The following is a 26,545-nucleotide window of genomic DNA, read 5'->3' on the forward strand; positions in this document are numbered from 1 at the left end:
ATCAGTTTATGAAAAAACAGAAATACAAAATTGATCAAAGGCAGTACAGGGAAAAATAATTTACAGAGAAAATGCTGTTTAAGTTATGGATGCGTTTTAGAACTGTTTAAGTTGTGATTCCATAAACATAGTTAGAAAACGTCGAATATCATCCAGAAGATGCTCGGTATGTCAAATGAACTACGGTTCCCATAATGCTTTGCAGGCGTCAATCGTGGACACGAATCCCGCGCCTCTCTGCGCGTCGATGACGTTTCAAGGACGTCTCCGTAGTAACCCTTGCCAATGCTGCTTACGAGATAACGGGGGAGTGGAAGGGAGCCGGGATTTTCGGTGTCGGTGACGGGAATTTCGAGTCCATCATTGGATTGGAACGGACCGGACGGTGCGTTGCTGAGACGGGAAGGCCCAGTCGGAGCGCCGGGATAGTCAAACATGTGGAAAGTCAGGGAGCTCGTGGACAAGGCGTAAGTACCGCTAGTTTTTCGCCGCTCCCGGGAGGCCGCTGGCTCTACCTGTTTTGCCGAGAGTCGCGAGCCTCCCGGTGACGTCACGCCACGGACTCAGCTGATCCGCGCCTGTAATGGCCGCCTGTCCCGAGTACCAAGCGGGCTGTGACTGCTGTATACGCCTATATCTGCCCTATTTACACCCACCGCCTCTACTCTGATCGCTCCCCATTCTATCCCACACACCTAAAACGACCCCCCTGCTTCTTCCTGCGCTTTGTACCTGGCACCGTTTCTCCGTGGTGTGTGTATTTTCTATCCGTTTTTAAGAAATGTATGCAACTGGAACACGGTGCTTTTGTAGCGTCATGTATTGCTCTGCATATAGTGCTTAAACATTTAGCTTAATATAACAAAAGACATCTAGAATAACCTAGCCCGCGAGACCGCAGTCTTTATAACACATCAGTATTTTCGTCTTTAAATAAATATAAGCAATTTATATATTGATTATAGCGTTACTCTATGACGTGAATGCAAAATACATTTAGGACTATATAGGTGGCATGCATGGTAAGCGCAATGGTTTGTGAGCAACGACGTGCTAAATAAGTGACAATCGTTATGGAGACACCGTTACACTTTATTGTTACTTATATGGCGTTACAATGGCGCCATCTCTTGTGATGGGAGATCCATTACCTGGATAAGACCTGCTCTGTCTTCCGCAAAAACAATGAATGCAAGTACGTGGAACACGTTATACCTGCCGTACCATATCCCTATGAAACAGTTAGAACTGGCGTCTGTCAAAAACATAACAGTGAAAATCCGGCAACAGCACGAATGCGACCTTTAATTGCCGATACATTACTTTAAGGACATGTAAACTGATATGCCGGATTCTTATTTTGTCCTGTAATTTGATACGCGTTGGCTTATGATCAATAACATTTAATAAGTCCTTCATCAAAAACTAATGATTGATTCGGAAGGATATAATCGCACCATCAGTAGCAATTCTCTTGATCTTCATAAGTTCTCTCTTGGAATAACCAAGGCAGGGTGGCGGGTGACAGCATGGTGAACACAGATGTGTGGCTGATGTTCAGTATCAGAAATTTTGTATTTTTGCATGTTTCTCATAAAAAAATAGTTATTTTAAACTAAGTTATCTTTATGCAACTTATTAACGGCTGTATAAAATAAAGTACTATAAATGTATGACTGGCACGGCCCTTGACCCCCCCCCCCAAAATGCCCTGACTTTGCACTCAGGCCCCACGTTTCACTCTCACCTGTATGTATATGAGTATATGTGTGTCTCAAAGGACAGAATATGCGAAAATAAGTGCAAATAAAGCATCATTTCATTTTCGTTTCACATATTTGCTGCCAAGTTTCATTACATTTGATGTATTTCTTCCATATTTCCTGTCAACCCTCATTACGTTTTATGTATTTTCCCCCCACCTCCTTTGTCATTTTTTCAGCATCTGTGCCATAGATTCTTTACAGTTTACTGATAACAAATCCCCTGAAAGCTGAACATCTGCATTAATTCCGACAGTAGTAACGAAGGTGGTCATATGGACAGGGCAGGGAGTTGGCAAATGTCAGTAATAGTTACAATCAGTGAGTCTGTTCGTTTACTAGCCCTGACAGCTGGGCAGTATGTAGTCTGTACTGTGAACTCAGATTTGGGGGTGTAGTGTCTCAACAACAGGGGCTCTGACTGATTTGGAGGTTAATGCATCCTAGGCAGTCTAGGTCAGTGGTTTCTCCATTAGCATTTCCGCTTCCGTTTTTTAATTCTTAAAATGGAGGTGCATTGTCAGAGGAGTTTGTAAACAGGTCTTTTAACCTCTCAGTATATGACTGTTAGTAACTTTAAATCGATTGAGATCATCTCCACAGTGTTTCATAATTACAGGGCAGATGCCTGTCTCGGTGCGGCTTTTATTCCAACTTGCCCAGACAAGATCTGTTTGCTTAACTTGCCGTTTCCATTCTTTCCGTCACGTGCCGGCCGCAGTGCTAACATGGGGTTAAATAATGGGGTTAAATGAGTCGTTTTTTTGTTGTTGTGAAAAGAAAAACAAAAATCAGCAGGGAATGGGAGCAGCTGTATTGTCTGCCAGTAATGTGAACCTTAACCTTCCGTTAAATAGGCTTTTTGATGGTGCTCGACCAGTCGTAACCACAGAGTCTAAAGTAACGCAACAGTCTGGCACTGGAGTTTTGCTTGATGTGGTTAAAGGGTGCCAGTTTGCTTAGCTACCTGACTCTCATTTCTTGTTTTTTTTTTTTTTTGTTTTTTTTTTGTGACTGAAGGGTCAAAGGTTGAATATTCATTACTGGTGTAAATGTTACACGTGTCATGTGATAAGGGTGTTCATTTTGGATAAAATTCGGCGTTGGCATCCCATCGAGATCTGTTCACTTCAGTCGGTTGGTACCAGAAAAGAAAACTTTGTAATTTTTTTTCCATCCCCCACCTCTGTCATAATGGCCTACAGGTCTTTGTGGGGACAGTTTTTGTGTTTCCCCTTTTTGGGGCCGAAAAATGGTTCCCACAAGGTTAAAATAACAGGTTTTTTTTATCACATTGGTCCCCACAATGTAATATATTCTACACACACACACACACACTTCCTGTGCATACATATGGGCCCATTTGGCTGAGCAGAAAGCTATCAGGGATGGTAGAAAAAGGAAAAGCTCGCTGCCTTTGTAGCAGGTGTTCAACCCACTGCCTGCATCCTTTCTCCATTTTAATGTCTTTGCCGGCCTGCAGAGCACAGCAGCACTGTGGTCCGGTTCCCATTCTACCCTGTCGGTTAATGACACTGCAGGTCCACTGCCACTGCATTGGACCGTGGCCACTGGCACCCCACGGCTGGCCTCTGATGGTCCTGAAGCTGCGTCCTGTGGACAGATGACAAATAAATCTTCATTGATTCCCCCCCCCCCTCAGCTGTAGGAACCACACGAATAAGGATACATACTTGCGTTCAGATGTCGGGGAGGTGCTGACACATCTGCCGCAGACGCATGCCTGGGGACGTTTGCCGTCGCGATCTGTCACCCGTCAGACAGGCCGGTCAGTCTGTGTCAAGTCCATTCGTACATGTTAGACAGGCCTTTATAACTTTGCATCATGCTGTCACCACACTTGATATATGAGTGTCAGTATCCTCACTGTCATGTTTGTGCCGTTATGTTGTTAGTCTGGGTTTGTTAGTCTGGGTCCATATAGATATGAATGTCAGTATCTTCACTGTCATGTTCCTGCCGTTATGCTGTTAGTCTTGGTCCATATAGATATGAATGTCAGTATCCTCACTTTCATGCTCTTGCTGTTATGCTGTTAGTCTGGATCCATATAGATATGAGTGTCAGTATCCTCACTATCATGTTCCTGCTGTTATGCTGTTAGTCTGGGTCCATATAGATATGAGTGTCAGTATCCTCACTATCATGTTCCTGCTGTTATGCTGTTAGTCTGGGATTCCCAGCAGCCTTCTTTGTTACTTGCCTTGGACTGTGGCAGAGACTGGGACCTCACTTTCATTTTCCCCATAAGCTTTACTCTGATGCCTAGTTTGCTGGGTTTTTTTGAAGGCTTCATTGAGAAAATAGAGATGCACCAATCTGATATTCGGTTCGGTATCGGTGCCAATCCAGACCTTTTTAATGGTTTGGGTATCAGCCATACATGACTGAGCCATGTCCAATGTAATACATTATATGTATTTATAGGAAATTTTAAAGTAAAATCAGCTCCTGTATCGGAATCTGGTTCAGTATCGGTAGCTGTGTATTGGAATCGGATCGGAACTGAAATAATGTGGATCGGCCCATTCCTAGGAAAAATATTTAAATGTGACATTTATGGACAGAGAAATTATACGTTGAATCGGAGGTGCTTTGGAACTGTTCTTAAACCCATCAGCTGGAAGAAAGTGTATCTACCGGTACTTAACCTAATGCTGAACTGCGGCCATCAAACGCCACGTGTGCCGATGGGTTTGGAGAGTGCGGGGAGAGAGAGGCGCAAAATCAAAGTCGCAAAATGCTCACAGCTGCCATGGCTGCAGATTCCTGGATGAACAGTTGGGGGAATATTTCACACCGGACCTCCGTGCCAACGCCTGGATCGAGTCCTTCGCAGCAAATGCTTCAGAGAAAGTCCTGAATGCTGAATCACTGAATATGATGTTTAAATCATGACTAATTAAGTTATGTGAAAATGGCCAGTAATCGTGTTTAACGTGTTTAGTAAAAGTGTGTAAATAACACCGTGTATTTGCAGGCGGTTGATGGATCATATACATTATAGTAAGTTAGTAGTTTGTTTATATAGAACCTTTCAAGAACAAATGTCACAAAGTGCTTCACAGGCAATAAAACATAGACCATCAAACATCGATAAAAGCCTGCCTGTTTTTGTAAACTGTTTAAGAGACTCACACTGCTGGCTGAGCTAATGTCCACAGGCAGACTGATGATAGGAGCTTTGTAAGCAAATTTTTAAAAATCTTAAAATCTAAATATTTTACTGGGATCCAGTGTAGAGAAGCCAAAACAGGAGCGATGCGGTATGTGGTGCATAGCTGAGTCGAGTGGCGGCACTTTCCGGAACACGTGTCAGAATCCTCCAGCGGTGTTAGCTGACTATGCCTTAAAGCAGAAGCGTGTTGTGAAGGTGCGTACTGATCCATAACGTGTCCTGAGAACTTCCGTCGGGCTGCGGCATCTGCAGGGTGGAAGGGTTGTGGCGCCGCGTAGAGGCCGCAGGGGGCAGGGGGCAGGGGGCAGGCCGCCGCGACCCGCCGGCTTCCAGGTCGGTCTTGTTAATCGGGTCGCCTGTTACTCTGTGGGTCCTGGCAACCCGCAACTGACAGGTAATGAAAGGAACCCGAGTTTGATTACTCGTCTGGGTTGAAGTCACCGGCCTCCCAGAACAGAAGGAGAGCTGCAAACGCCCCCCGGGGGCTGGTCCTTGTGGGGGTGAGGCCCGTGTGGATGTGCGTGGCAGACAGCAGATTCATCCCTCGCGTTTTCCTCTTTCCCGTGCCGTATTCTGCCCCCCTGGGGAGCTCACTGATGTGCACATTCTGTATGCATGTTGGTTGTCCGACGCTCTTTTTGTCAGTGTTTTCTAGCTGTGTCAGTAGGTACCGTCAGATAAGCACGTTGACTGGAGGACAGTGTGAAAATTGTCCCAAAAAAGGCTTCAGGGTCAACTTATCGTTTCTCTGTCCAGGAATGACACATTTGAATCTTGTTTTTGCAAAAATGAATGATATTTCTTTCTTTTTTTTTTCCAACATATGAACCTTATTAATTTCATTCAAAAACTGCACTGAAATTTTTTATTGAAATTAATTTTTTCCACCTAAAATATTGGTCATATTCACTCTCAATTTTCTTATAGAAGCCTACAAAAAAACTAAACTAGGTACCAAGTGAGGTTTTTCACGAGATTCATAGTGAAATCCTACAATCGCCAGCTGAATCCTGCCCTTGGAAATGAGTGAGATTTCTGTTCATCAGCTCAGGGGGACCCAACAGCCATTATCTGAAAAACCGTTAAAGATAATGACTTGAAATTTTTTATCTTTATTTGGTATAAAAATAAATCATTTTAGCTTATTAAGTCTCACCTGGGCCAATTTTCACTGTGTACCTGCTAGTACTGTACTTAGTAGTTTTCATGGTTATTATTAAAAACCTGGAACATGGAAAAATGTGTGCATATGGAGACGACAATCAGAGGCCGGGCAGAGAACAAGGATCTCAGCGTGCTGGGCGGAGACTCTGCTTGAGGTGCGAGGCCCATCGATTGTCTCATTTCTACTTCCTGCAGCTAAAAGAGGAACCTTTATGGCCCTCTCTCTCTCTCTCTCTCTCTCTCTCTCGCTCTCTCTCTCTCTGTGTGAGAGAGATCGAGCATGTAGGTCGCCTGAAAGCTTTTTTTTGTTACTAGCAAATGTAAGCAGTCCTTTAATGTTTTTTTTATTAACATAATATTGTTTCTCTTCGTTGTTTTTAGGTTATTTACACGTTTAACGTATTTAGCAGAAGCTTTAATCCAAAGCGACATATTTCTTTTTAGAGAATGTGGGGCCAGCCAGCCTCTGGAGCAAATGGGGGTTAAGGCCCTCGCTCAAGAGCCCAGCAGTGAAAATCACACTGCGGACCGCGGGATTTGAACTGCCGACCTTCCTGTCACAGATACAGCATCCTAACCTACGGAGCCGCACACTGTGATGCTTGTCTGTTTGACACGTGGGAGCTGGGGGGGGGGGGGCAGACCCCCACCCCCACCCCCACTGCACAAAGCCCTTCACATCAAGGATCCATTAGTTACCAGTCCAACAGCAAGGCCAGCCCAGTCAGCCATTATCAAAATTGATTTAGATTGTCTCAGCAGGGCGTGTTTAGAGCATGTCGGACGGCTCCCCCATTAAGCGCGGCACGCTCCTGACCCCGCCGCACGTGATCCGCGCCTGATTCTGCCGCCTTCCCATCTGCCGCTTCGTGGACCGTGACCGCCTGACCTCTTCCCTCCTTCCAAGACCGTTCCTGCAGTACCAGTTTAGTGGGGTGACCATCTGTGCTCTTTGGTTAACGGGATGGCTGCGTGCACCGACCCCCCCATCTCCCCACCCCCCTACGCACCCTGCCAGCACCCACACACTCCCGCGCAGCCAGGCAGCAGCGGGGCACCTCGTCTGGGAGGACCTCAGGGACTTGATCCAGCGTGTGGTCAGTCTTCTGTCCTTGTTCTCTTGTAGGTGGGCCCAACTCCATCTATGCAGGCTGGGCCACCAGCATCTCTGGGAGGATGTTTGGTAGTTCAAAAAGTGCGTCTTATAAAAAATTGGTTCTTTATCTACAATAATCAAGAAGGAATTGTCTCATTGGCTGGCATTTGCTTAGCCTTGAGGTTTGCCAAGCTTGTGATTGGACAGGACAGCCTTACCTTGCCCATCCCTCATAATTTTTGGCCTGGTTGAAGGTGTGCCAGAGGTTAGTGATGGACAAAATGATGCTCCATGAGACATTTGCTGTATTTTTTGACTCCACTAAATGGTATTCAAAAAAGGGCACAAAACATACCCCAAAGCAAACCAAGAGCACCATCTAGTGGGGTAAAAAAATACAGCAAATGGTTCATGAGGCGTAATTTGTTCAGGTGGTGTCAGACTGGTTAAACTGATGGTGAAAAGTTAATGTTTAGAGCTTTTTTCTCTCACTTGGTTTAGTAAGCTGTAAACCAGTACTGTGGACTTTATATTACTGTGGAGTGTAGGGCAGTCAGAGGTCTTGTTGATGTGTTCACTCTGAGGGGGAGTGGATTCTGTTTGTGTGTTTGAGTGTGGTCAGAATAAAATGCAAAGACTGGGTTTTCCTCCCTGTTTGCAAATAAACAATATCAACTTCTCGGTATAAATGTCTTCTTTATTTCGAACAGAAGTCTCGAAATAAAGACAAAAACAAATTTTGCCTGTATTTCCCTTGCATTGGTCAAATAAAACAGCCATGAAATAAAACTGTTTCATTCCACTATGACCACCGAGCGTGCTTGGCCCGGACCAGTGACCAGCCGATAAGTCTCATGTATTTCTGATACCGAACCGGTCCGTTTTATGCTTGCGCCACACGTCATATGCACAGCGGCAAGGGCAATAGCCTCACAGCCACGTGCTAGCTTGTCGTTAGCATGGAACTTCTTCACTGTGAGAGAAGATGACACAAAACTTGCTATTTGTAATACATTTAAAGCCTAAGTAAACCATGGGGGAACCACTGAAAACATGGTGAAACATCGGAAGTAAACTTTAAACTGAGTATTAAACATATACTAGATAATCTTGAAAAGTAATAGTCATTAAAATTGCAAAACTGGCTATACCTAATATAATATAATACCTTATATTAAATTTTACCAATTTATGGTTAAAAGTTGATATACCACCAAGTCCTAATGTTTATGATCCATTTAGTTCCACAGAACCACTTCTCTAGTTGGCAGGTTAGGGTGCAGTACCCATCAGCAGAAGCTCAGTGGTTCGCATCCCAGAGTGATGTCACCTTTGGGCCCTTGAGCAAGACCCTTAACCTCAATTGCTCCTGGGTCTTTTCTTGGATAAGCATCTGCCGAAGAAATATTATTATGTTATTCAACCGGCAGCATAAGCCCGACCGCTCAGGTGATGTGCGGTCGCTTGCTAGCCGCCGTACGATCCTCGACGGCGTCGAGGTTTAGGAAAAGCCCTCGCCGCCGTTCCTGACCAGAGGCAGCGCTACAGCATCTCCAGGATCTCAGATCGCCTGGGTGTCCCGCTTTTCGAACTGCTGTTGCTCTTAATGGCCATACCTAGAATTATTTGCCCCCTCCCCCAGCGTTTCGGTTGTGGGTCCAGCACTAATTTAAGCCTGTTTTGAAACCTGCCGTATTCCGGCTGCCGGGAACTGCGGATTCCGCCCCCCGGCGCTCCAGCACCCCCAACCCCCCTCCCGTGACACAGATTCCGTTTCTCCCGCACCGTCCACCGCTGGTTCTGTCCAGCCGCCTCCGCTGAGCGCATCAGGGCCCGTCTCTCTAACCCACTCCGATTGTGGCAGCGCTTACAGCTGCACAGGAAATGAGACTGAGAGTCTCTGCTTGAAATTCTGTTTTTGCTCGCCTGGTGTTTTCGGAGAGACCGTAGTTCTTCGGTGTGCACGCGGCCTGCTGCGCGCCCTCTCAGTCCCGCTGCCCGCTACGATGTCAGCTCTGTACCAACGGCTTTCGGCCGATAATGCCCTCTTTAAAGATATCGCTCCTACTGATGAAACAAGACGTTTCATTGCGAAATAACCCGGACTGTGAGAGGGGCCAGTGTCTTGGGCTTTCTGCCTAAACCCATTGTAAGAGCTCCACCCAGTGGAGATGTTAAGTACCCCCAGTACGATTAAACCGTTTTTATTAAGGAAACATGATTAGGGGAAGATGGTGTGATTAATGTGTGAGATTTCAAGCCAATTAAGTGTAAGTGTCGGCAGCGGTTTAGTGGATCATTGTTAGGGGTTTGTGTAAGCTTGTTAACACTGTTATATTTCAAGATGTATTTGTACTTAAGGAATCCCATGATCATTAATAAATGAGATTGAATTTCCCTTTGTTTGATCTTGAAGCAGGCTGCAGTTATACGAATGAGTGTTTTTCATATTTGTTTAAATAGCCTCCAGAGATCCAGCGGTTAATTTTTGTCATCTGTAGAGGACATTATTTTGCACATACCTCTCGTACTACACATGCCACTCTGTTAATGTCCTGTTGTCCCTTACAGAGGACAGCTGGGGCTTAAAGTTAACATCACATGACACACGAGTGAGGTGTGTTTTTACCATCCTAACACTTCATTTCTGTACCAAAAAAAAAAAACAATCCAAATTAATTACTTTCCCATGGATCTCAGGAGGTTATTCTCATAACAGCGTCAGATACATAATATATAATCATCATCACTGTCCTAAAGGATTCAGATGCTGTGTCTGTTACCGGAAGGTCACCAGTTCAAATCCCAGAATTGGGAGAGTGACGTGCTCTTGAGTAAGACCCCTAACCTCCAGTTGCTCCAGGTACATTCTGTCTCTCTGTATTTCACTTTGTAAAAAATCATCTGCCAAGTAAATACAATTAAAAAAATGTTTTTTAGTGGCGATAACAATGATGTTTCTTTGTTCTTACGCTGAAGATAAGCTGGTTACTTAGTGCTGGGGCTGGTGTGGTTCCTTGTGCAGATGTCTCCTTAGCTATCCAGGTGGATCTGCGTCCCTCGGTAGGAATGGCAGACGCGACAGGCGTAAGCTCTCGGGTGTGTTTCCGCGCCTCAGGCCACTAGACGCGTTCCTCTTCTCACCCGTCTCCTCTTTTCTCCAACTCGCAGCACAAACGTGGTGATGAACTATTCAGAGATCGAGTCCAAGGTTCGGGAAGCCACCAACGATGACCCCTGGGGGCCCTCGGGGCAGCTCATGGGGGAGATTGCCAAGTGAGTGTTGGTGGGGGAGCTACCGGGGGGCATTCTAGGTTTTTTGTAAGGTTGGGGGGTGGGGGGGTATGGCGGTAAATGAGGAGTCCTAATTCATACAGAAGGGCCAACCTTATCATTGGCCAGTGGTATGTTTTAGATCAGTGAGTGACAGGGGAGGGGTACTTCAGGGGCCAATCAGCTTTCAGTTGGGTCCAATGGCCCCGCCCCTGTATACACCCCTAGTTTTGGCCTTCAGTTCTAGCAAAGTGTCTAATATTGTCTCATTTGACCCAATGAGTCTAACTGCAGATATCATTCCTGCTGTTTGAATGCCAGGAATTTCATCATTCTTTTTATGTCATTTTTGCCAGTTGAAAGATTTACATAGAATGTTCTCCCATGGTGGCATTTAAAAATTAATCTTACTGTGCAGTGATTATTTTCTTTTTGCCTGTCTTTCTCAGGTCCACCTTCATGTACGAGCAGTTCCCCGAGCTGATGAACATGCTGTGGACCCGAATGCTGAAGGACAACAAGAAGAACTGGAGGAGAGTCTACAAGGTGGGTCTCTCGGCTCTCCGGCCGCCACGCCATGGCCTCCTCCGTCTCGGGTCTTGTGGAACTCGAGCTGACCTCGTTGTTGGTGGGAGACTGAAGGCTCGGTCCTCGAGCCGCGACGGATCGTCCCCCATCTGCACGGCACCCTAAGCCACGTCTCTGAGTACATTTTTGCATAGAGAGTCTGCCCGTTTCAAACAGCCTCCGTCATCATCTCTCAGGCCTTATTGCTGCTGGCATACCTCATCAGAAATGGGTCCGAGCGCGTAGTCACCAGTTCCAGGGAGCACATCTACGACTTGCGTTCCTTGGAGAACTATCACTTCATTGGTGAGTGCTGGGAGGTGAGGGGGTGGAGGGGGGGGGGGGGTTGGCTGGGGCCGGCAGAATCAGGGGCTGCAGCGCTCATTACGCCTCTGCTCGCCCTCCCCCAGACGAGAACGGCAAAGACCAAGGCATCAACGTACGGCAGAAGGTGAAGGAGATGATCGAATTTGTGCAGGACGATGACCGGCTTCGGGAAGAGAGGAAGAAGGCAAAGAAGAACAAGGATAAATACATCGGGGTGTCCTCAGACAGCATGGGGGGCTTCCGATCCAGTAAGCTCCTCTTCACTCATCTCTACCTCCTCATCTCTACCTCCTGCTGCTCCTCCTCACTCATTTCTAACTTCCTTTAGCATCAAAAGCTCACACTGACTCGGCTACCTTCAGTTTGCGTTGTACTTTTACCTCTGTGTTCTGAAACTTCTTAGCATCTTTTCCTGAAGGTACGTGTCTTTCAAACTAGATGTGTCCCTAACGTGAGCGTTGGCTGGTTCACTGGGACGTCTCTCCCTAGTTCAGCTCTACCTGGGCCGTTCTCCTCCCTATTAAATCTGACTTCTTAGAAAAGAAGAGGAAGTTTCGAACTTTGGTTTGCGGTAGATTCTCATGCCGTAATTCCGTCAGTCCGCCACAGAGGATCCGAAATGATGGCTTTCACGCAGGGGTTGCATCAGTTGCCTTGTAAGGGTGTCTCTAGGACTGATGAGGTCTGTCACCTTCAGCCGGGGACAGGTACGAGTCGGAGCCCAGGGGGAAGTGGGAGGAGGAGTGGGATAAAAGCAAGGGAGCGTTCCCCTTCAGCGAGAAGCTGGGCGAGATCGGCGACAAGATCGGCAACACCATCGATGACACCATCAGCAAGTTCCGCAAGAAGGAGAGGGACGGTTCACCTGACCAGTGCAGGTGGGATGGGGGGGGGGGGCGGCTGTCAACTGCCTGTATTTTCAACTCGCATGCTGGTTTATAGTCCTAAAGCCACCTTAAGAATTTATTGATTCCTATAGGCCAGTGTTTTTCAACCTGGTCCCCAGGGACCCCCATGCAGTCCACATTTTTGCTCCTTCCTTGCTTCCAGCCAATCAAGAATGCCGAATACCTGTACAGGCATGCTGAGAGCTGGGAGGGAGCAAAAATGTGCACTGCATGGGGGTCCCCGAGGCCTGGGTCTAGAAACACTGCTGTAGGCCTTAAGGATCTGTTGATACCTGTGGGATTGCAACTGTGTGCATTCATATGAAGTTTAAACCCTTTGCTTGCACAGTACTGTTAGCCTCACATAATACATCTGGTACACTGAAGCTGTAAACCAGTACATCTTTATGGATGGAATCTGCATAGATTAGTGTTTTCCAATCCGACCCCTAGGGACCTACAAACAGTCCATGTTTTTGCTCCCTCCCACCTCCCAATAGAGACCTTGCAGGGAGCAGAAATGTGGATTGTCTGGCAGGGGGCTCGGAGGGAGCAAAAACATGGAGGACCAGATTGGGAAACACTGACTTAGATGTTATCAGTCCCATGAGAACCAAACCGCTTCGGCTTCTCCAGTGCTTCTGTAATTCTGTGGTTTGGCCTTCAGCGATGAGGAGGACCAGGTGTCCCGGAATGGACAGCTTGGGAAGTCAGACTTCAGGGATGAGGAGGAATCCACGACACCCAAGAACATTGTCAGCACGCAGCCTGCTGAGTCCTCCACAGCACGCAGACGGGGCGGAGGCCTGTCCAAGACGGTGGACCTGGGGGCCGCCGCCCACTACACCGGTGACATGAGTAGCCCTGACAGGAGCTCACAGGTCACCAAGGTACAGAACTGTCATCAGGTTGCACTGGGGATGCTGGGTTTCACTTTCACTTTGTATCAATTAAAACCTGAACATTTGTGACCTTAGTTTCACTTTCACTTTGTATCAATTAAAACCTGAACATTTGCGACCTAAGTTTGTGGCAATAGATCACTATTAGAAATGCATCCTCGGCCATAATAATAAATGTATTTTATGAATGGCAGTCGTGATGTCCAATATGCCGCATAAACAACAGTACGGATTGGATGAGTTACCAAAGGCAGCCAGTCACAAACATCACTGTGATACCCTGTTAAGTTAACACCCCTTTGCAACCAGTGCAATGCCACACCCTGAATAGGCATGTTCAGCTTAATATCATCATGTGGGTGACAGGAGAGTAGGGCATGGATTAAAGTCAGCTGTTGAATTGGTGGCAGATATGCTCTATTTAAAGGTCACGCTGCCATCTTGTGTCCGGCAGAAGTACTGAAATTTTATTTATTAATTTTATTTTATTTAGTTAGGATATTTTTATTAGATAAGCAGGATGACACACTGTTCCTAGAGAATGTGTTTGAGCATCTTTTTGCTTTCGTGACTGCAGAGCACAGGGCCTGGGGGCAGCCAGTCAACAAGCAGCGGCCTCGCCGACCTGCTGATAGTGGACTGTGGGTCAACTCAGACGGCACCAGCAAGTGAGAAATGACCAATGACATTGGGGGAGAGGGGCGGGTTCACCAATGGGAGGGGATGGCAAGAGTGAGAAATGGGTGGAGCGAATGGGAGCGAGCCGTGTCTGTCACATGATCCTGAAAGGATGGTGCCCCTCCCCCTTTCCTACAGTACATATTTTTTTGTGAAGTTTCTAAAGTACAGCTTCCGGTTCATTGTGGAGTTTGGCGGTGGGGCAGAAAAATGAACGAATGTACTATTTATATTTTGTAATAGCAGCAGTTTTCACAGAGTATAGTAAGTCATGTTTCTATGTAGCTGCTGCTGTGGATTGACGTATGGCAGGGGTGGGGAGCCTGATCCATGTAGGGCCGGTGCGGGTTTTTGGGATGGCCTCTCCATCAGCCAATAATAAAGCAGCGGTTCTCAACTCCAATCCTGGAGACCCACTGTGATTGGCTGATGGAGAGGTCATCCCAAAAACCTGCACCGGCCCTCCATGGATCAGGCTCCCCACCCCTGACGTATGCAGATTAAGGTTTAATGTGGCATTATAATGTTCTTCTTTCTTTCAAGATTCCTTTTTCTTTTGGTGTTCAGTCAGTAACTAGTAAATGTTGGTTCGAGACATTACCTAGGAAAGGACTGAGTGCCAAGCCCTGAAGTGGTGATTTCACAGGAGCTCAGACGTGATCCAGACCCTGTTTAGCAGCTTAGGATTGGAACGCACACCATAGCATCTGTCCAATCAGAGCGGATTGGGTTTATATACTTCAGTAGGAAGCACAAAAACCCAAACATCTACCTTTACTGTGAATAATGTTTTTGATGCACCTTGAGTCTGTGTGCAGTGTCATTCAGGAGGCTGGGTGTGTTCCCCCACCCCGCCGTGACATTGACCTAGACCCTCTGTACATGTCACTGACTTATTCCTCCAATCCTCTAGGTGGCAGCGCAGATCTGATTGGGGGTTTCGCTGACTTCTCCAGCCCGGCGGCCTCTGCCAGTTTCGCCTCAGGAAGTGGTAAGTACTTACTTAGCTGTTATGGGGTACAGTTAGCAGACCCCTAGCTCCAAACTAGCATAAAGCAAACACACTGCCCTGCCCTGACATATTAATGAATATGAGAAGATATAAATGGGTCTCATTTCAATTCTCGATATTTAAGGCAAGGTTAAGTGAAATAGTCGACCTTGCGCTTGACCTTGAACCTGACAGAGCCTGTGTGTGTGTCTGTCTGTATGCGTGTACGGGGCGGCTGCTCAAACTAGCTAAGATATTGAAGAGCGAGAGAGCGAGCCAGATGGACATATTCTGCCTGCTGAGGATAACAAGGGCCGGCAGGTCTCACATCCCCTTAGGCACGATGCCCCTCCGTCTGTCTCGAGCCACGAGCGAGAGCATGGCACTGGCAGCAGCATGCTGAGTGTGCCCCTCAGCTCACCCGGGTCCCTCAAACCAGAACCTTGTATCGAGTCACGGAATTCTACTGCCGATTCGCAGTGTCCCAAACGCAGGCTGCCCGTCAGTAGGGACGAAGGATTGAAAACACTGCGCACTGTGTGGATCTGGTGTGGTGCTGGCTTGTGTCCCACCTCCACAAGGTCACCGATCTCCCCCAGTGACTATTTACCGGTATTTCCACCTCGGTGTAATGGCTGGAGCTATGCCAGTAATGGCACTCGCCGGAGAATATGGGAAATACCCAAAGCTGAAATGGGGATTCCTTTAAAAACAGGAAGCCCTCTAATCACTGTATCGGGAAAACATTATGATACCTGCAAATTGAGTCTTCCCACGGTAAACTTAAAAACGAGTGCCATGTTTTCTTTAGCGTTCCACGCTCTCTCTAATACAGTGTTTCTCAACCCAGTCCTCAGCGAACCCCAGCCAGTCCACGTTTTTGCTCCCTCCCAGCTCCCAGCGCACCTGTACCAGCTATTCGGTGTTCCTGATTGGCTGGGAGCTGGGAGGGAGCAAAAACGTGGACTGGCTGGGGTTCGCTGAGGACTGGGTTGAGAAACACTGCTCTAATATGATTATAAGGTAAGGGGTATCTGTAACAGGTAGCTGTAAGTTGCTGCCATTCTCTATCAATTCACTGCTCTGTTGTGTTGTAGGCACCAGTGGAAATGGTGAATTCGGGGACTGGGGCGCCTTCCCCAGGACCCAGCCGGCTGCCACGTCCTCCCAGCCCCTCAACGGCCTGGCGGCGGACCTATTCGCTGGCTCGCCGCCGGCCCCCGGCCCTGCGCCCCCCGCCCAGGCGCCCTCAGCCGACCTCTTCGACCTGATGGGTCCGTCCCAGGCGGCCGTCAGCTCGTCCCAGAGCATGGTCTTTGGCATGGGCAGCACCGTGGGGATCCCGCTGTCCAGGTCTCAGGTATGGTCTTACCCTCAGCTGATGGGTTTACCTGATGTATATGATTCACATTGAGGTGTTTGGGGTAGTGATGGGCAAATGAAGCTTCATGAACCATTTGCTGTATTTTTTTGACCCCACTAGATGGCGCTCTCTGTTCATAAAAGGACTCAAAGCATGCCCCAAAGCAAACCAAGAGCACCATCTAGTGGGGTAAAAAAAGTACAACAAATGGTTCATGAAGCTTCATTTTGCCATCACTAGTTTGGAGGTCTGTGTCTCGGTGGTTTAGGCCTGTGATCGGGGTCTCGGGCTCAAATCCCAAGGCTGCCTGAGTGGTTTCAGTGTTGGACCTTTGAGAAGAGCCCTTAAGCCCCAGTTTCTCCTGCTTCTGGCTGACTCTGATCTTTCTCCTGCAGCCTCTGCAGAGCTTCGGAGGTAGCCTGCTGTCACAGCAGATGGGGGTTCAGAAACCCGGCTGTAAGGGCTCCTTCCCGGCCACGTGGTCGGATCCCAGCGTCAACATCAGCCTGGACTTCCTGCCCCAAAGCATGCAGCAGCCCAAGGGGTCCCAGCCCACCCTCAATACTATGATCCAGCACCAAGGTGAGGCCCACTGCTTCTGCCTGGTCTCTCCAGAGCTCTGTGCCCGACATCCTTGCACTTTCTATTCCGTTGCTCCCTATTTTCCTACATGAAAGTTGTTTGTTTCTGGTCACTTTGCTCATACTGTTTGCTGTAATTCCTCTAATTAAAGTCCTTGCTTAAGAATCGCACGTACTGTGGGATTTGCAAAGGATGCTGGGTGTGATTGAGCGCAGTGTTTCTGGGGGACTCGCCCTCTTACTGAAACAGCGCCCTCTGGTGTCGCCCAGGAATGCAACCCTCGATGAGCAGCATGGCCCAGAGCTTTGCTGGAATGAACCTCAACATGCAGCCGATGGCGGCTGGCCTCAGAGCTCCCGTGAACCCCATGCTGGTGGGCGGAGGTGGCGCAGTACCCCTAGGGATGGCAACGGGCACCGTGGGGATGGCTCCTGTGGGCATGATGCCCATGGGAGGAATTATGGGTATGAACATGAACATGAATATGGGCCTGCCAGGTACGCTGGTCACCGGCATGCCCGTCATGGGCATGGGGCAGGGCCCCTCCCCCGCCATGGTGCACCCCAGACAAGACGCCTTTGCCGATTTTGGTAGCTTCGGTAAATGAGGGCACATGGAGGTTTGATGCAAAAAAAAAAAAAACTGAACATTTTTCGACCGAAGACCCGAGGAAGAACAGGAGCTGCACACTCAGACTACTTGAATACTGGATGTTGTTACCATTTGGTGTGTGTGTGTGAGAGAATGGGTGGTGGGGGGGCGGGGGTTGGTAGTACACATGAGAGAACCTGTCTTGAAACTGTCTGGAACACAATTTTAAACGAGAACGGTGGTTTTTTTTTTTGTTTATTTTTGTTTTTTTCCTTTGCTGTTTCTCTAGTATTGCTGGGGTTTTACGACGTGTCAGAACCGCTTGGATTGCAATGGGGGGGAAAGCAGCCGTCTGAGCCGCCTTTCCCTGTCTTTGTGGGGTTTCCTCATCATCGTTACTCTGCAAATTACCTCACTTTGTTGCGGTTCACAGCTTCAATCGGAGTCGTCTTTGTCCGCTGTGAGAGAGAAGATATTGTGCAAAAAAACGACTGAATTGAATAGTCTGAACTAGTATCTTTTATTACTATTATTCATGTATATATTCTTTTGGCAAGTTACTTTGCCATGTTCAATCAAAATGGTCTTTAAACTTTCATAAGCTATTCATATAAGAAAAATATGAATAAAATGGTTATGATATGAAAAGCCTCTATTGTCCACAGAGCACAACCTGTGGCTTTTTAAAAAATGATTACTAAAAAGACAAAATTTACATATTTGTCTCAAAATACACAGGATCTGTTACGGTTCCGTCCGGAGGGTGTGTGAAACTGCTTTTTTTCGGTGAGGGGTGCCTGGTGATACATTGGGTAGTGTTTTACATTTTAAAATGTAAAAAAGTGTTTATTTTGCTGCGGTGCATATACATTTTATAGTTTTAATCTGGGAGCTGTAACACTGGAATATGATTGCATTCTACCTGAATCCAGGAGCGCCCGGGATTTTACGTGTGTCTGCGTGTGTGTTTGTGTGCGGTTTCCATGTTGTATACACTAAAAAAAAAAGACCTGATTTTCTTTTTTCATTCCGCAGATGAATAGTAGCCTTTTATCACACCCTGAGACATCTTGCATTTGAAATGACCATATTTATCTTGCTATTGCTTTCTGAAGTTTAAACCAAGTCCACGTGGATGAATTTTATACCTAATCATAGTCACAGACATGCTGGGATGGAAGAGTTAATGTGGACTGTGGGTTCATGCAAATGTAAAGTGACAAGAATGCCCTTTTGTTAAATAAAAAGCATATCTCTTTTTAACCTAAGTCTCGTTTCATGCCTTCAGTGTTTTATGTGTTATGCTATCCACTTTATTAAAGCTGTCGATCTTCTTAATATATTTCAGATGTTTAAATGCTGGAAATTGTTTGCTGTACGATGTACATTTTGGTAGGAACTGTACTAGCGATAGCTTTACGATGATCTTACATTATATGTACCCTTTGAAAACCACCGTTAAACCGTTTCAGGACTAAACACATTCTGCCTTACTTTGTTTGTGAGAAAGATGTAGAGATGCACAAAGGATCACGGTACCTGACGACTCGGATACACCAGTCCGTCTTCCTGGAGCACAAGGCTTGTCATGCCACGTTAGCTGTACCCAGCATCCTTTGCTCCTCAGGCACCGGTTTCAACAGCCAATTCAAACCTTGGCAGCCTTAATATAAACATGAGGCACAATAATAAGTTGATGCATTTTTATGACATGTAGTGCATTCACCTGAATTGATGATTCTGTATTGCTCCTAGTGTGTGTGAGTGTGCATGCCCCCCCAGCCCCACCCCCCGACCCTGTACTGGATAAGCAGACGGAAGATAGATGGTCAAATAGTGGGAGAAGTGGTCCTGAAGGGCTATAACTCTAATTAACACAAGAACTTATTTTTTTGGGTCTGGTGGGCCAAACTACAATTTGGAGGCCCTCTGACTTGTTTCATTAACCTACCTTCACATTTTATCCCCGTGATGCCAGGGATTGGACGAATTGCTGATATCCCAGTAATCCTTCAAATGGCTTTGTTGCCCTCCTGTAAACAAGGACTAAACTGCAGTCCAATTCATCTTGATGTCCCAGATGTTAGCCGGAATAGGGGAGCGAGCAGGCCGGTAGCAGGCCGGTATCAGGCCAGTAGCAGGCCAGCATATCGCAGCATATGCAAGTTGGCCATCGACTCCTCTGCCTGGGAGCCTTAGTCCATTAATAATGAAAGCAGTACAGTCCATTAGCAGCTGTGAAGCTCCACGGGGCAGCTGGGAGGAAGAATCGCTGTCAGATGGCGGCAGAGTGGCCATTAGTGAATCTCAGTCCTAAGAAGCTACCTCTTGTGAGGCAAGCCAACCAGCAGTAGGACTGAGCATGTGGCCCCCGGTTCACTCGTTTCTGCATCTCCTCCCATGTTCTCTGCTCCATTCCTCCTGTCCCTTTAGGTCAGACAGCATGTTAGATAATGCAGGTACAAGTACACTAAGGCAGGGTGCCACAATCCAGTGCTCGGGAATCCCCAGACGGTCCACATTTTTGCTCCCTAGCAAGAATGTAGACTGTCTAGCAGGGAGCTGGGAGGGAGCAAAAACATGGACTGCTGGGGGTTCCTGAGGACCGGGTTGAGAAACGCTGCCTTCTTTACAGCTTGCCGCTTCAGATAATTTTTTAAGGATAAAACACTCCAGAAAGTAAGTTGGCTGCATTACCAGTGATCTTCCTCTGTGCCATATTGATCTGTGAAATATTCTCAGGGGGTTGTGGTTATTTCTGGAGCTGAATCTGCCCAAACAAAATCAAGGAGTGAGCCTTATTCTGATAATTTGCCACATTTTTTTTTTTTTTAAATCCTAAAACCTTATGAACAGCTGGTGCCATTTTCTCCTTGCCTCCCTCTTCTTCGGTGTTTCCATAAGGGATTCTGGCAATCAAAAGGCGTCCCTTAGCAGGGGCTGTTGAGTTATGAAACCTGAAGCAGATATAAATAGCCCTGCGACGCATCGGACGTGACACAATGTATTTCGTCAGACGATGGAAATCTGTGTCATGGCACATTCCACACTTCAGTGGAGGGGCACCGAGACTGTGATCAAGTGTGCCGTTCAAACCCCACTTTCTCCGTGAAATTTCCAAACGTCAGTGGCATGCAAGTCAGCACTGCCCGTTAATATTATGAACTGCGGAACAAGAACCTGAACGATCGCTTAAATGAGTCAAATTAAAAAGTAATTTGTGCGTTTTTTTTTGTAGCACAAGTGAGAATAAAATCCAGGTAGGTGGACCTGGTTTTAAAAGTGGGAAACTCCTTTTCGTGATTTTGTTCCATTTTCAAAACGGTGCTTGAAAGTTTCCGTGACGTTTGATTGGTTTATAAATCTATAGAGGCAGTGAGGCTCCAGGAGCAGAACAGGCCATAATTCCATTCTTCAGGGGGTATGAAGTCAGCACCGTTCTGTCATGCTAGTTACTGTATAGGAGCAATCATATCATCCATGCATGTATGTTTCTATTTAAAGCCAGTTATTTTCAGAGAAAAAAAATATTTATCATTTTATTAAGTCAATATTAGAAGTAGTGGGCTAGCAACTCAGCACACTATATCTACAAACCGATGATATCAGTTGGTTGAGTGTTACTTTAGTAAATACTTATACACAGCGCTTACAGCTATGAATTAAGCATCTTTATATGTGTGTGTATTAAAATGACATTGTGTACATTCAAAGATCACACAAAAGTCACGTCTCAAAGAGCACCCACTGGATTATTGCTATTCGAGAAAGTTTAGATGTCTCCACACAGCTCTGCAGCTCCCCCTATGGGCACGTAGAAGTATTGGAAGAGGTTGTAACCAGGTTGTGACCAGACTCTGTTCAGACTGTCAAGGACCTTTTCTGCGCTCTTCCTGAAAATAAAATGTCCAGCTAAGGAATTATTTAACGTGTCATCATTGAACGTTCTCTCACATTCATTACTCTTTCTGTTATATCTCTTTTTCTTTAGAAACTGGAACTTTGTTGTCCCGAGTTTTTAGTTTTGTACCACGATCTGGTTATGATTCTACTATTTTTATAGAATATTCAGATTTGTTTGCTTTCGCGTTTGTTTTGTTTCTTTACCCCAAGAAAGAGTGTGTTATTCTCCTTTCATTTCCTTGGGCATTAGGTTCCAAATGCTTTCTCCCGACAAGCGAGCAATTTATTGCGACCCTGCACCGGAGAAGGCAAAATAGAAGGTGCGATTGGTAAAACACGAAATTATAAATTTCTTAAATACTCAACCGTACCACATGAGGGCGCTACGTGTCGTGAAATGAAGGCGCCTAACGGCTGAGTGAAATAAATCCGATTAAGCTGTTTTAAGTCTGTTAGGGTATCCAGTATTTTAAGCTCTGGATTTTTGCGAATGTGTATTTACTAGTCCACACAATATGCGCTGCAATGTTCTATATTTTAATCTAAAACGAAACCATTTAATAAAAACAATAAAAAAGCATCCAGAATTGCATTGAACATATCCATAATGAGTACATAAAGGTTTTTTTTCAAAGATGTGTCACACTTATACGCACATATATACTTTCATTATGATAATTCGGCGTATAACATATTGATGTACTTACGGATGTAGGGCCCACAATATTAGGGCACAGAGTTTTTACTGTAACGCGCCGCGCGCCTTCGCAGCTCTCGAGCCGTCTCGCCCTTTTTTTAAATTGCCAGCGTCCGGTGACGGTTAACCGTCAGGCGCGAGAAGAGCCGCTCGGTCGGTTTGGTCAGTTAGTCAGCTCTGCGGGGGGGTTAATCTGTCGGTCAGTCAGTTTTTCGGGGGGGTTAATCTATCAGTCAATCAGTTTTCCCGGGGGTTAATCTCAGTCAGTTTTTCGGGGGTTCAGTCTTTCAGTTAGTCGGTTTTTCGGAAGGCCGCCATGGACAGGAGTGAGAAGGACAGTGGGCCGTCTGCCGGAATGACGGGTAACAAGGACGCCTGGGAGCCCGGGGCAAAATGCCGGAAGATGAGCACGACGGCATCGGATTTGGGACAGGGCGCTAGCAGCAAGGGCAAGATGAAAAAGTCCCAGCTCAAGGGAAAAGGTAGTGTTAAAAAACAGAACGACGGTCGAGACTGCGGGGGCGGAAAGTATAGCGCCTCACTAAGCACTTCAGCGGTCGGATGGGGTGATATAGACAGCCCGCGGATAACCACAGAAAGACCCGGAACATCTAAAAGCTCTGCGGCCAGGGGTGTCATCTCCGTTAGCTGTCAAACTGGCAAGGCAGGGTTTTCAAATGTCATCTCAGAAAGCCGTATGTACGGCGAGCTACCGGATCTCTCTTCGCTGATTTCCTCTAACGTCACCCGCCAGCCGATTACCGGTGTTACTGACGCTCACGATGACCCGCTAACGGTAGAAACGGCGGGCGACATAACGATCTGCTTAAGCCGGGTGCCTCTTCGCCCTCTCTCAATAAGCCCGAAGATCAAGACCGAAGCTGGGCCTGCGATTTTGGTCAAAGCAGAAGCTGACTGCAGGGACTTGAATCACACCATACCGCCTTCTGAAGGAGGTAGCCAGTCCGTGATGCTTGGGATTTAAATTCTTATCTATACATAAAAGAAACATATGTATCTAGATATGTGGCGTTTTGTTTGTATCGTGGGTGTGATTTAATAAACATAAACAATGTGTTTATAAATATGTGTTCTTGTACAGTGTTGAGGAAATTACAGAAGTAATCCATTACAGACAGAGGTGGAAAGTTCAGGTCCAGCAAGTATACAAATCTAGACCAAGATTTTGTTTCAACCAGCCGGTCGAACATAAAGAGTCACAGAGTGCTCAGCAGATTGGCTGAAACAAAATCTTGGTCTGGATTTGTTCCTTCTGGACCTGAACTTTCCCTCTGTCTGTAATGGATTTATTTCATGAGTAACTTCCCCAACACGCTATGTTTTCTTGTATTGTCTGTATGAGAATTTCTTCTCTTTTTAATTACTAGTTTTATTTTCTCAAAAGGATTTTCTGAAATGTCTTGGAGTAAAGACAGAAATGAAAAAATTAAAAAACCCATGAATGCTTTTATGGTGTGGGCAAGAAATCACAGACGCGAGCTGGCCAAGGACAACCCAAACGCCAACAACACAGAAGTCAGTGTGCTGCTCGGACTAAAGTGGAGCAAGATGTCCAAGGAGGAGAAGATGCCTTTTTATGAGGAGGCTTGGAAGATAAAACAGCAGTACAGACAGGAGGTCCCTGGTAATGAACGAGTAACTAAATTCAGCCCCCTTCTATGGCTGTCAACTTATTTTTAATCTAAATTATCAAGTTCATCATGGATTTTCAAGAGAATTAATCTTACTGTGAAATGGAAAAAACAAAGCTGTTTTGTAAATATTGACATTTACAATTTATGGTCAATTATAAGCTGCTGATATTTTGTATTGAATATGACTATATTTCCCCAATGTGTTGCAAACAAATTAGGATACACTTCTAAAAAGCTGAATTCCTAATCAGGAAATGTAGTATGTACATATGTATTTTAATAACTCTGTTCAGCTGTGTGTTTTTTTTTTTTGCTATGTTCACATCTTTAAAGATTTGACTTATCAGGCAAGGCCTGGAGAGAGAAACATCTACTTTCCTGGTAAGACTAGCTCAACAGCTTCCAGTAATTCCCAAGATCCCAAAGATCCATCTGTAGCATGTGGGTCAGGGTCTGCATGCTATTCTCCATTTCCCACTGCTTCAACCAGCAAAAGCTCAACTGCAGAAAACAGTTTTACTAAAGGTAATTCCTACAAGCTGCTTATATGTGTAAAACATGCAAAGTGTGATATATCAGATGTGTTCAGTATCCATCCATCCATTTTCCAAATCGCTTATCCTTTTTGGGTTGCGGGGGGTCCGGAGCCTATCCCCGAATCTACGAGCATGAGGCGGGAAACAACCCAGGACGGGGGGCCAGCCCATCGCAGGGCACACTCACACACCATTCACTTACACATGCATACCTATGGGCAATTTAGTTACCACCCCCTGTGTTGAGTATATTATTGACTATTTCACAGCCTGACTGGTAAATTAAACTTAGTTTGATGTATATTTATTAAGCTTGCAATTTAAAACTGTGTGGTTGTACCAGAAAATATACAATCAAACCATCCACCCATCTGTCTGTTTTCTGTAACTGCGTATCCTATTCAAGGTCACAGGGGGTCGGGAGCCAATCCCAGAGGCTATGGGTATGAGGCAGGAACAACCCCAGGTAGGGCACCAGCCCATTGCAGGGCACAGAAATTGTACAATTTCATTTCAAAATGACAGGGAAATTAGTCAATGACATTGATTATGAAAACCCATCAATTTTTACTTTAGACTTGTTATTTATGGAATTTTGTTATGTTCATATAGTTATTTAACACATATTTCTATCTAATATCTAACAGAATGCAATACACTGTATATCCAGTGTATTGCATCAAAAGTGTGGGCCTTTTTTTACTCAAAAAAGTAATGTGTGCAGCATTTGTCAAGCAGGGATGCTGTTTCACAGCAGTACTTTATGCACAAACATTTTTAAAATCTCTATAGCCCTGATTAACTATAGTTAATACTTATGCAACTTTTTAAGGAAAAATAAATGCTAAATATGATGTGAACATTCAGGTTCAAGTGTATTGTGCCATTATTTAAATTTATTTCTCATTAAAAGAGAATTAGCTGATTAATCCCAAAACTGTATATAATATGGCATATAAAAAATCACTGGTTGCAGCACATTAAAAGCTGTCAGAAAAAAAAAACATTTAAAGTGCAAATTCTTATTACCTCATTTCCTTAAAGCAAAAAGAAACGTTTACGTCAATGGATATGTGGGATTTGTCATAATTTTAATAACAGATTTGTTTCTTTTAGGACATAGCAGGAATTTTGTCCTTCAGGATTCTAAGAACGCACAGACCAGCAAGTCAGCCACTGTCTTATTTTACAGTGGAGACCTGCCTTCAACATTCCGTACTAAGCAGCCTGCACAGACTGAGGCCAGTGGTTACATGGACATATCTGGTGCCCTGTCATTCTCTCAGGTGGCAGGGCAGACAACACATGAGCAAGTCCATAAGAAAGCTAACAGTCAGCCTCTTAGCAGTCCTTCCCTGCAGCTGTACAGAGATTTGTCTTATATAAGCATGCAGCCTTCTTCCAGAGGTCTGCAGTGGCCAAGCCTTTACAAAATCAATCCTCATATATATCCTATAATGCCACACTCATCCAAAATCATTTCCCCTGCTGGCTTACTGTTCCCTCCACCTCTGTTCATGGCTGCTCCACAGTTCTACGCTGGAGGGTAAGAATTTGGAGACAATATGAAGGCAACTTTAACGAGCATAATGTCAAAACTTCTGTTAGGAGAAGCAATTAACTTTGGACTAAGCAGTTCGCTAAGTCAGCCCAAGAGATAAATTCACTCAGTGTCTTTGTTATGTACAAACGCTATGTTAACGTGATATATTAATTACAATCTTGCTGTTTTTTCTCAAATCTGCCTTTTGTTTTCAGCTCATTCTATTACCCCTACAATGTGTATGGATACCCGGAATACACTATCCCAGTGGTCAACCCTCTGATCCGGGAATGTGCAGAGAGTAATGAGGCCAGCAACAGTCAGGGTGTCCCCACCACAGGATTCCTTCATTTAGCTCCACTTAATGTTAATGAGTCTGTCATGGGTAGTGATGTAAACTCTTCCTCCCCAGATGACTCTTTGCAGGTGATTAATGTCACTGATGATGACACGGAGGTTGAATTTACAGTGTTATGATTTACCGTGTTTATTGTAATAAAATACAATATATTGACGAAAGAAATGTGTTGAAGGTCAGTTGCCAGAATTACAACTGGGATGTAATTACTCATTATGAAGGACAGTTAAGATAATAAACTGCTTCATGAATATATGATTGTGTGTTAGACTGTACTCAATTTACTGAATTTTTAAAAATGCAATAAAAGCTTTAACATGGGAAGGGAAGGCAAATCTAGATAAAAAAACACATTAACAAAGAAATATGTCACCTAGACACCTACACATAGGAAACTATTTTTAATGAGAAATCAATCAACGAACGTAAAACATAAGGAATCACAGCTGATACTGGATAGAGTTATTGCA

The 26,545-nt window shown here is 45.5% G+C and overlaps 2 protein-coding genes and 1 long non-coding RNA gene across 3 annotated transcripts; 2 read left to right on the forward strand and 1 right to left on the reverse strand.

Annotated features, from left to right (window-relative positions):
* The first annotated feature begins 250 nt into the window (after positions 1-250).
* Positions 251-18,646, forward strand: LOC111836969 (clathrin interactor 1-like). The gene is made up of 12 exons (XM_023798694.2): positions 251-467; positions 10,394-10,498; positions 10,945-11,041; positions 11,260-11,368; positions 11,473-11,637; positions 12,087-12,267; positions 12,944-13,166; positions 13,756-13,846; positions 14,770-14,847; positions 15,945-16,207; positions 16,606-16,792; positions 17,062-18,646. The coding sequence occupies exons 1-12, from the start codon at positions 436-438 to the stop codon at positions 17,397-17,399; spliced, it is 1,869 nt and encodes a 622-aa protein (XP_023654462.2). The 5' UTR covers positions 251-435; the 3' UTR covers positions 17,400-18,646.
* On the reverse strand, positions 17,623-22,117 carry LOC111836972 (uncharacterized). Its single transcript, XR_002836537.2, has 5 exons — positions 21,994-22,117; positions 20,081-20,153; positions 19,335-19,810; positions 18,923-19,046; positions 17,623-17,841 (listed from the first exon to the last, which is right to left on the reverse strand). It is a non-coding gene; the product is annotated as an uncharacterized lncRNA (long non-coding RNA).
* LOC111836970 (uncharacterized) lies at positions 22,118-26,330 on the forward strand. The gene is made up of 6 exons (XM_023798695.2): positions 22,118-22,939; positions 23,389-23,628; positions 23,972-24,163; positions 24,581-24,640; positions 25,291-25,720; positions 25,933-26,330. The coding sequence occupies exons 1-6, from the start codon at positions 22,300-22,302 to the stop codon at positions 26,192-26,194; spliced, it is 1,824 nt and encodes a 607-aa protein (XP_023654463.2). The 5' UTR covers positions 22,118-22,299; the 3' UTR covers positions 26,195-26,330.
* Positions 26,331-26,545: the final 215 nt, after the last annotated feature.

Source organism: Paramormyrops kingsleyae, chromosome 24, assembly GCF_048594095.1.
Source record: "Paramormyrops kingsleyae isolate MSU_618 chromosome 24, PKINGS_0.4, whole genome shotgun sequence".
In the NCBI taxonomy this organism is placed as follows: domain Eukaryota; kingdom Metazoa; phylum Chordata; class Actinopteri; order Osteoglossiformes; family Mormyridae; genus Paramormyrops; species Paramormyrops kingsleyae.

Bases quoted from the DNA above. Each gene is read 5' to 3' on its own strand.
- LOC111836969 (XM_023798694.2), top strand. From the start codon at position 436: ATGTGGAAAGTCAGGGAGCTCGTGGACAAGGC. The intron at 10,499-10,944 runs GTGAGTGTTGGT...TGTCTTTCTCAG, and splicing joins CTCATGGGGGAGATTGCCAA to GTCCACCTTCATGTACGAGC. The intron at 13,847-14,769 runs GTGAGAAATGAC...CCAATCCTCTAG, and splicing joins AACTCAGACGGCACCAGCAA to GTGGCAGCGCAGATCTGATT.
- LOC111836970 (XM_023798695.2), top strand. From the start codon at position 22,300: ATGGACAGGAGTGAGAAGGACAGTGGGCCGTCTGCCGGAATGACGGGT. The intron at 24,164-24,580 runs GTAATTCCTACA...ATCCTATTCAAG, and splicing joins AGAAAACAGTTTTACTAAAG to GTCACAGGGGGTCGGGAGCC. The intron at 25,721-25,932 runs GTAAGAATTTGG...TTTTGTTTTCAG, and splicing joins CCACAGTTCTACGCTGGAGG to CTCATTCTATTACCCCTACA.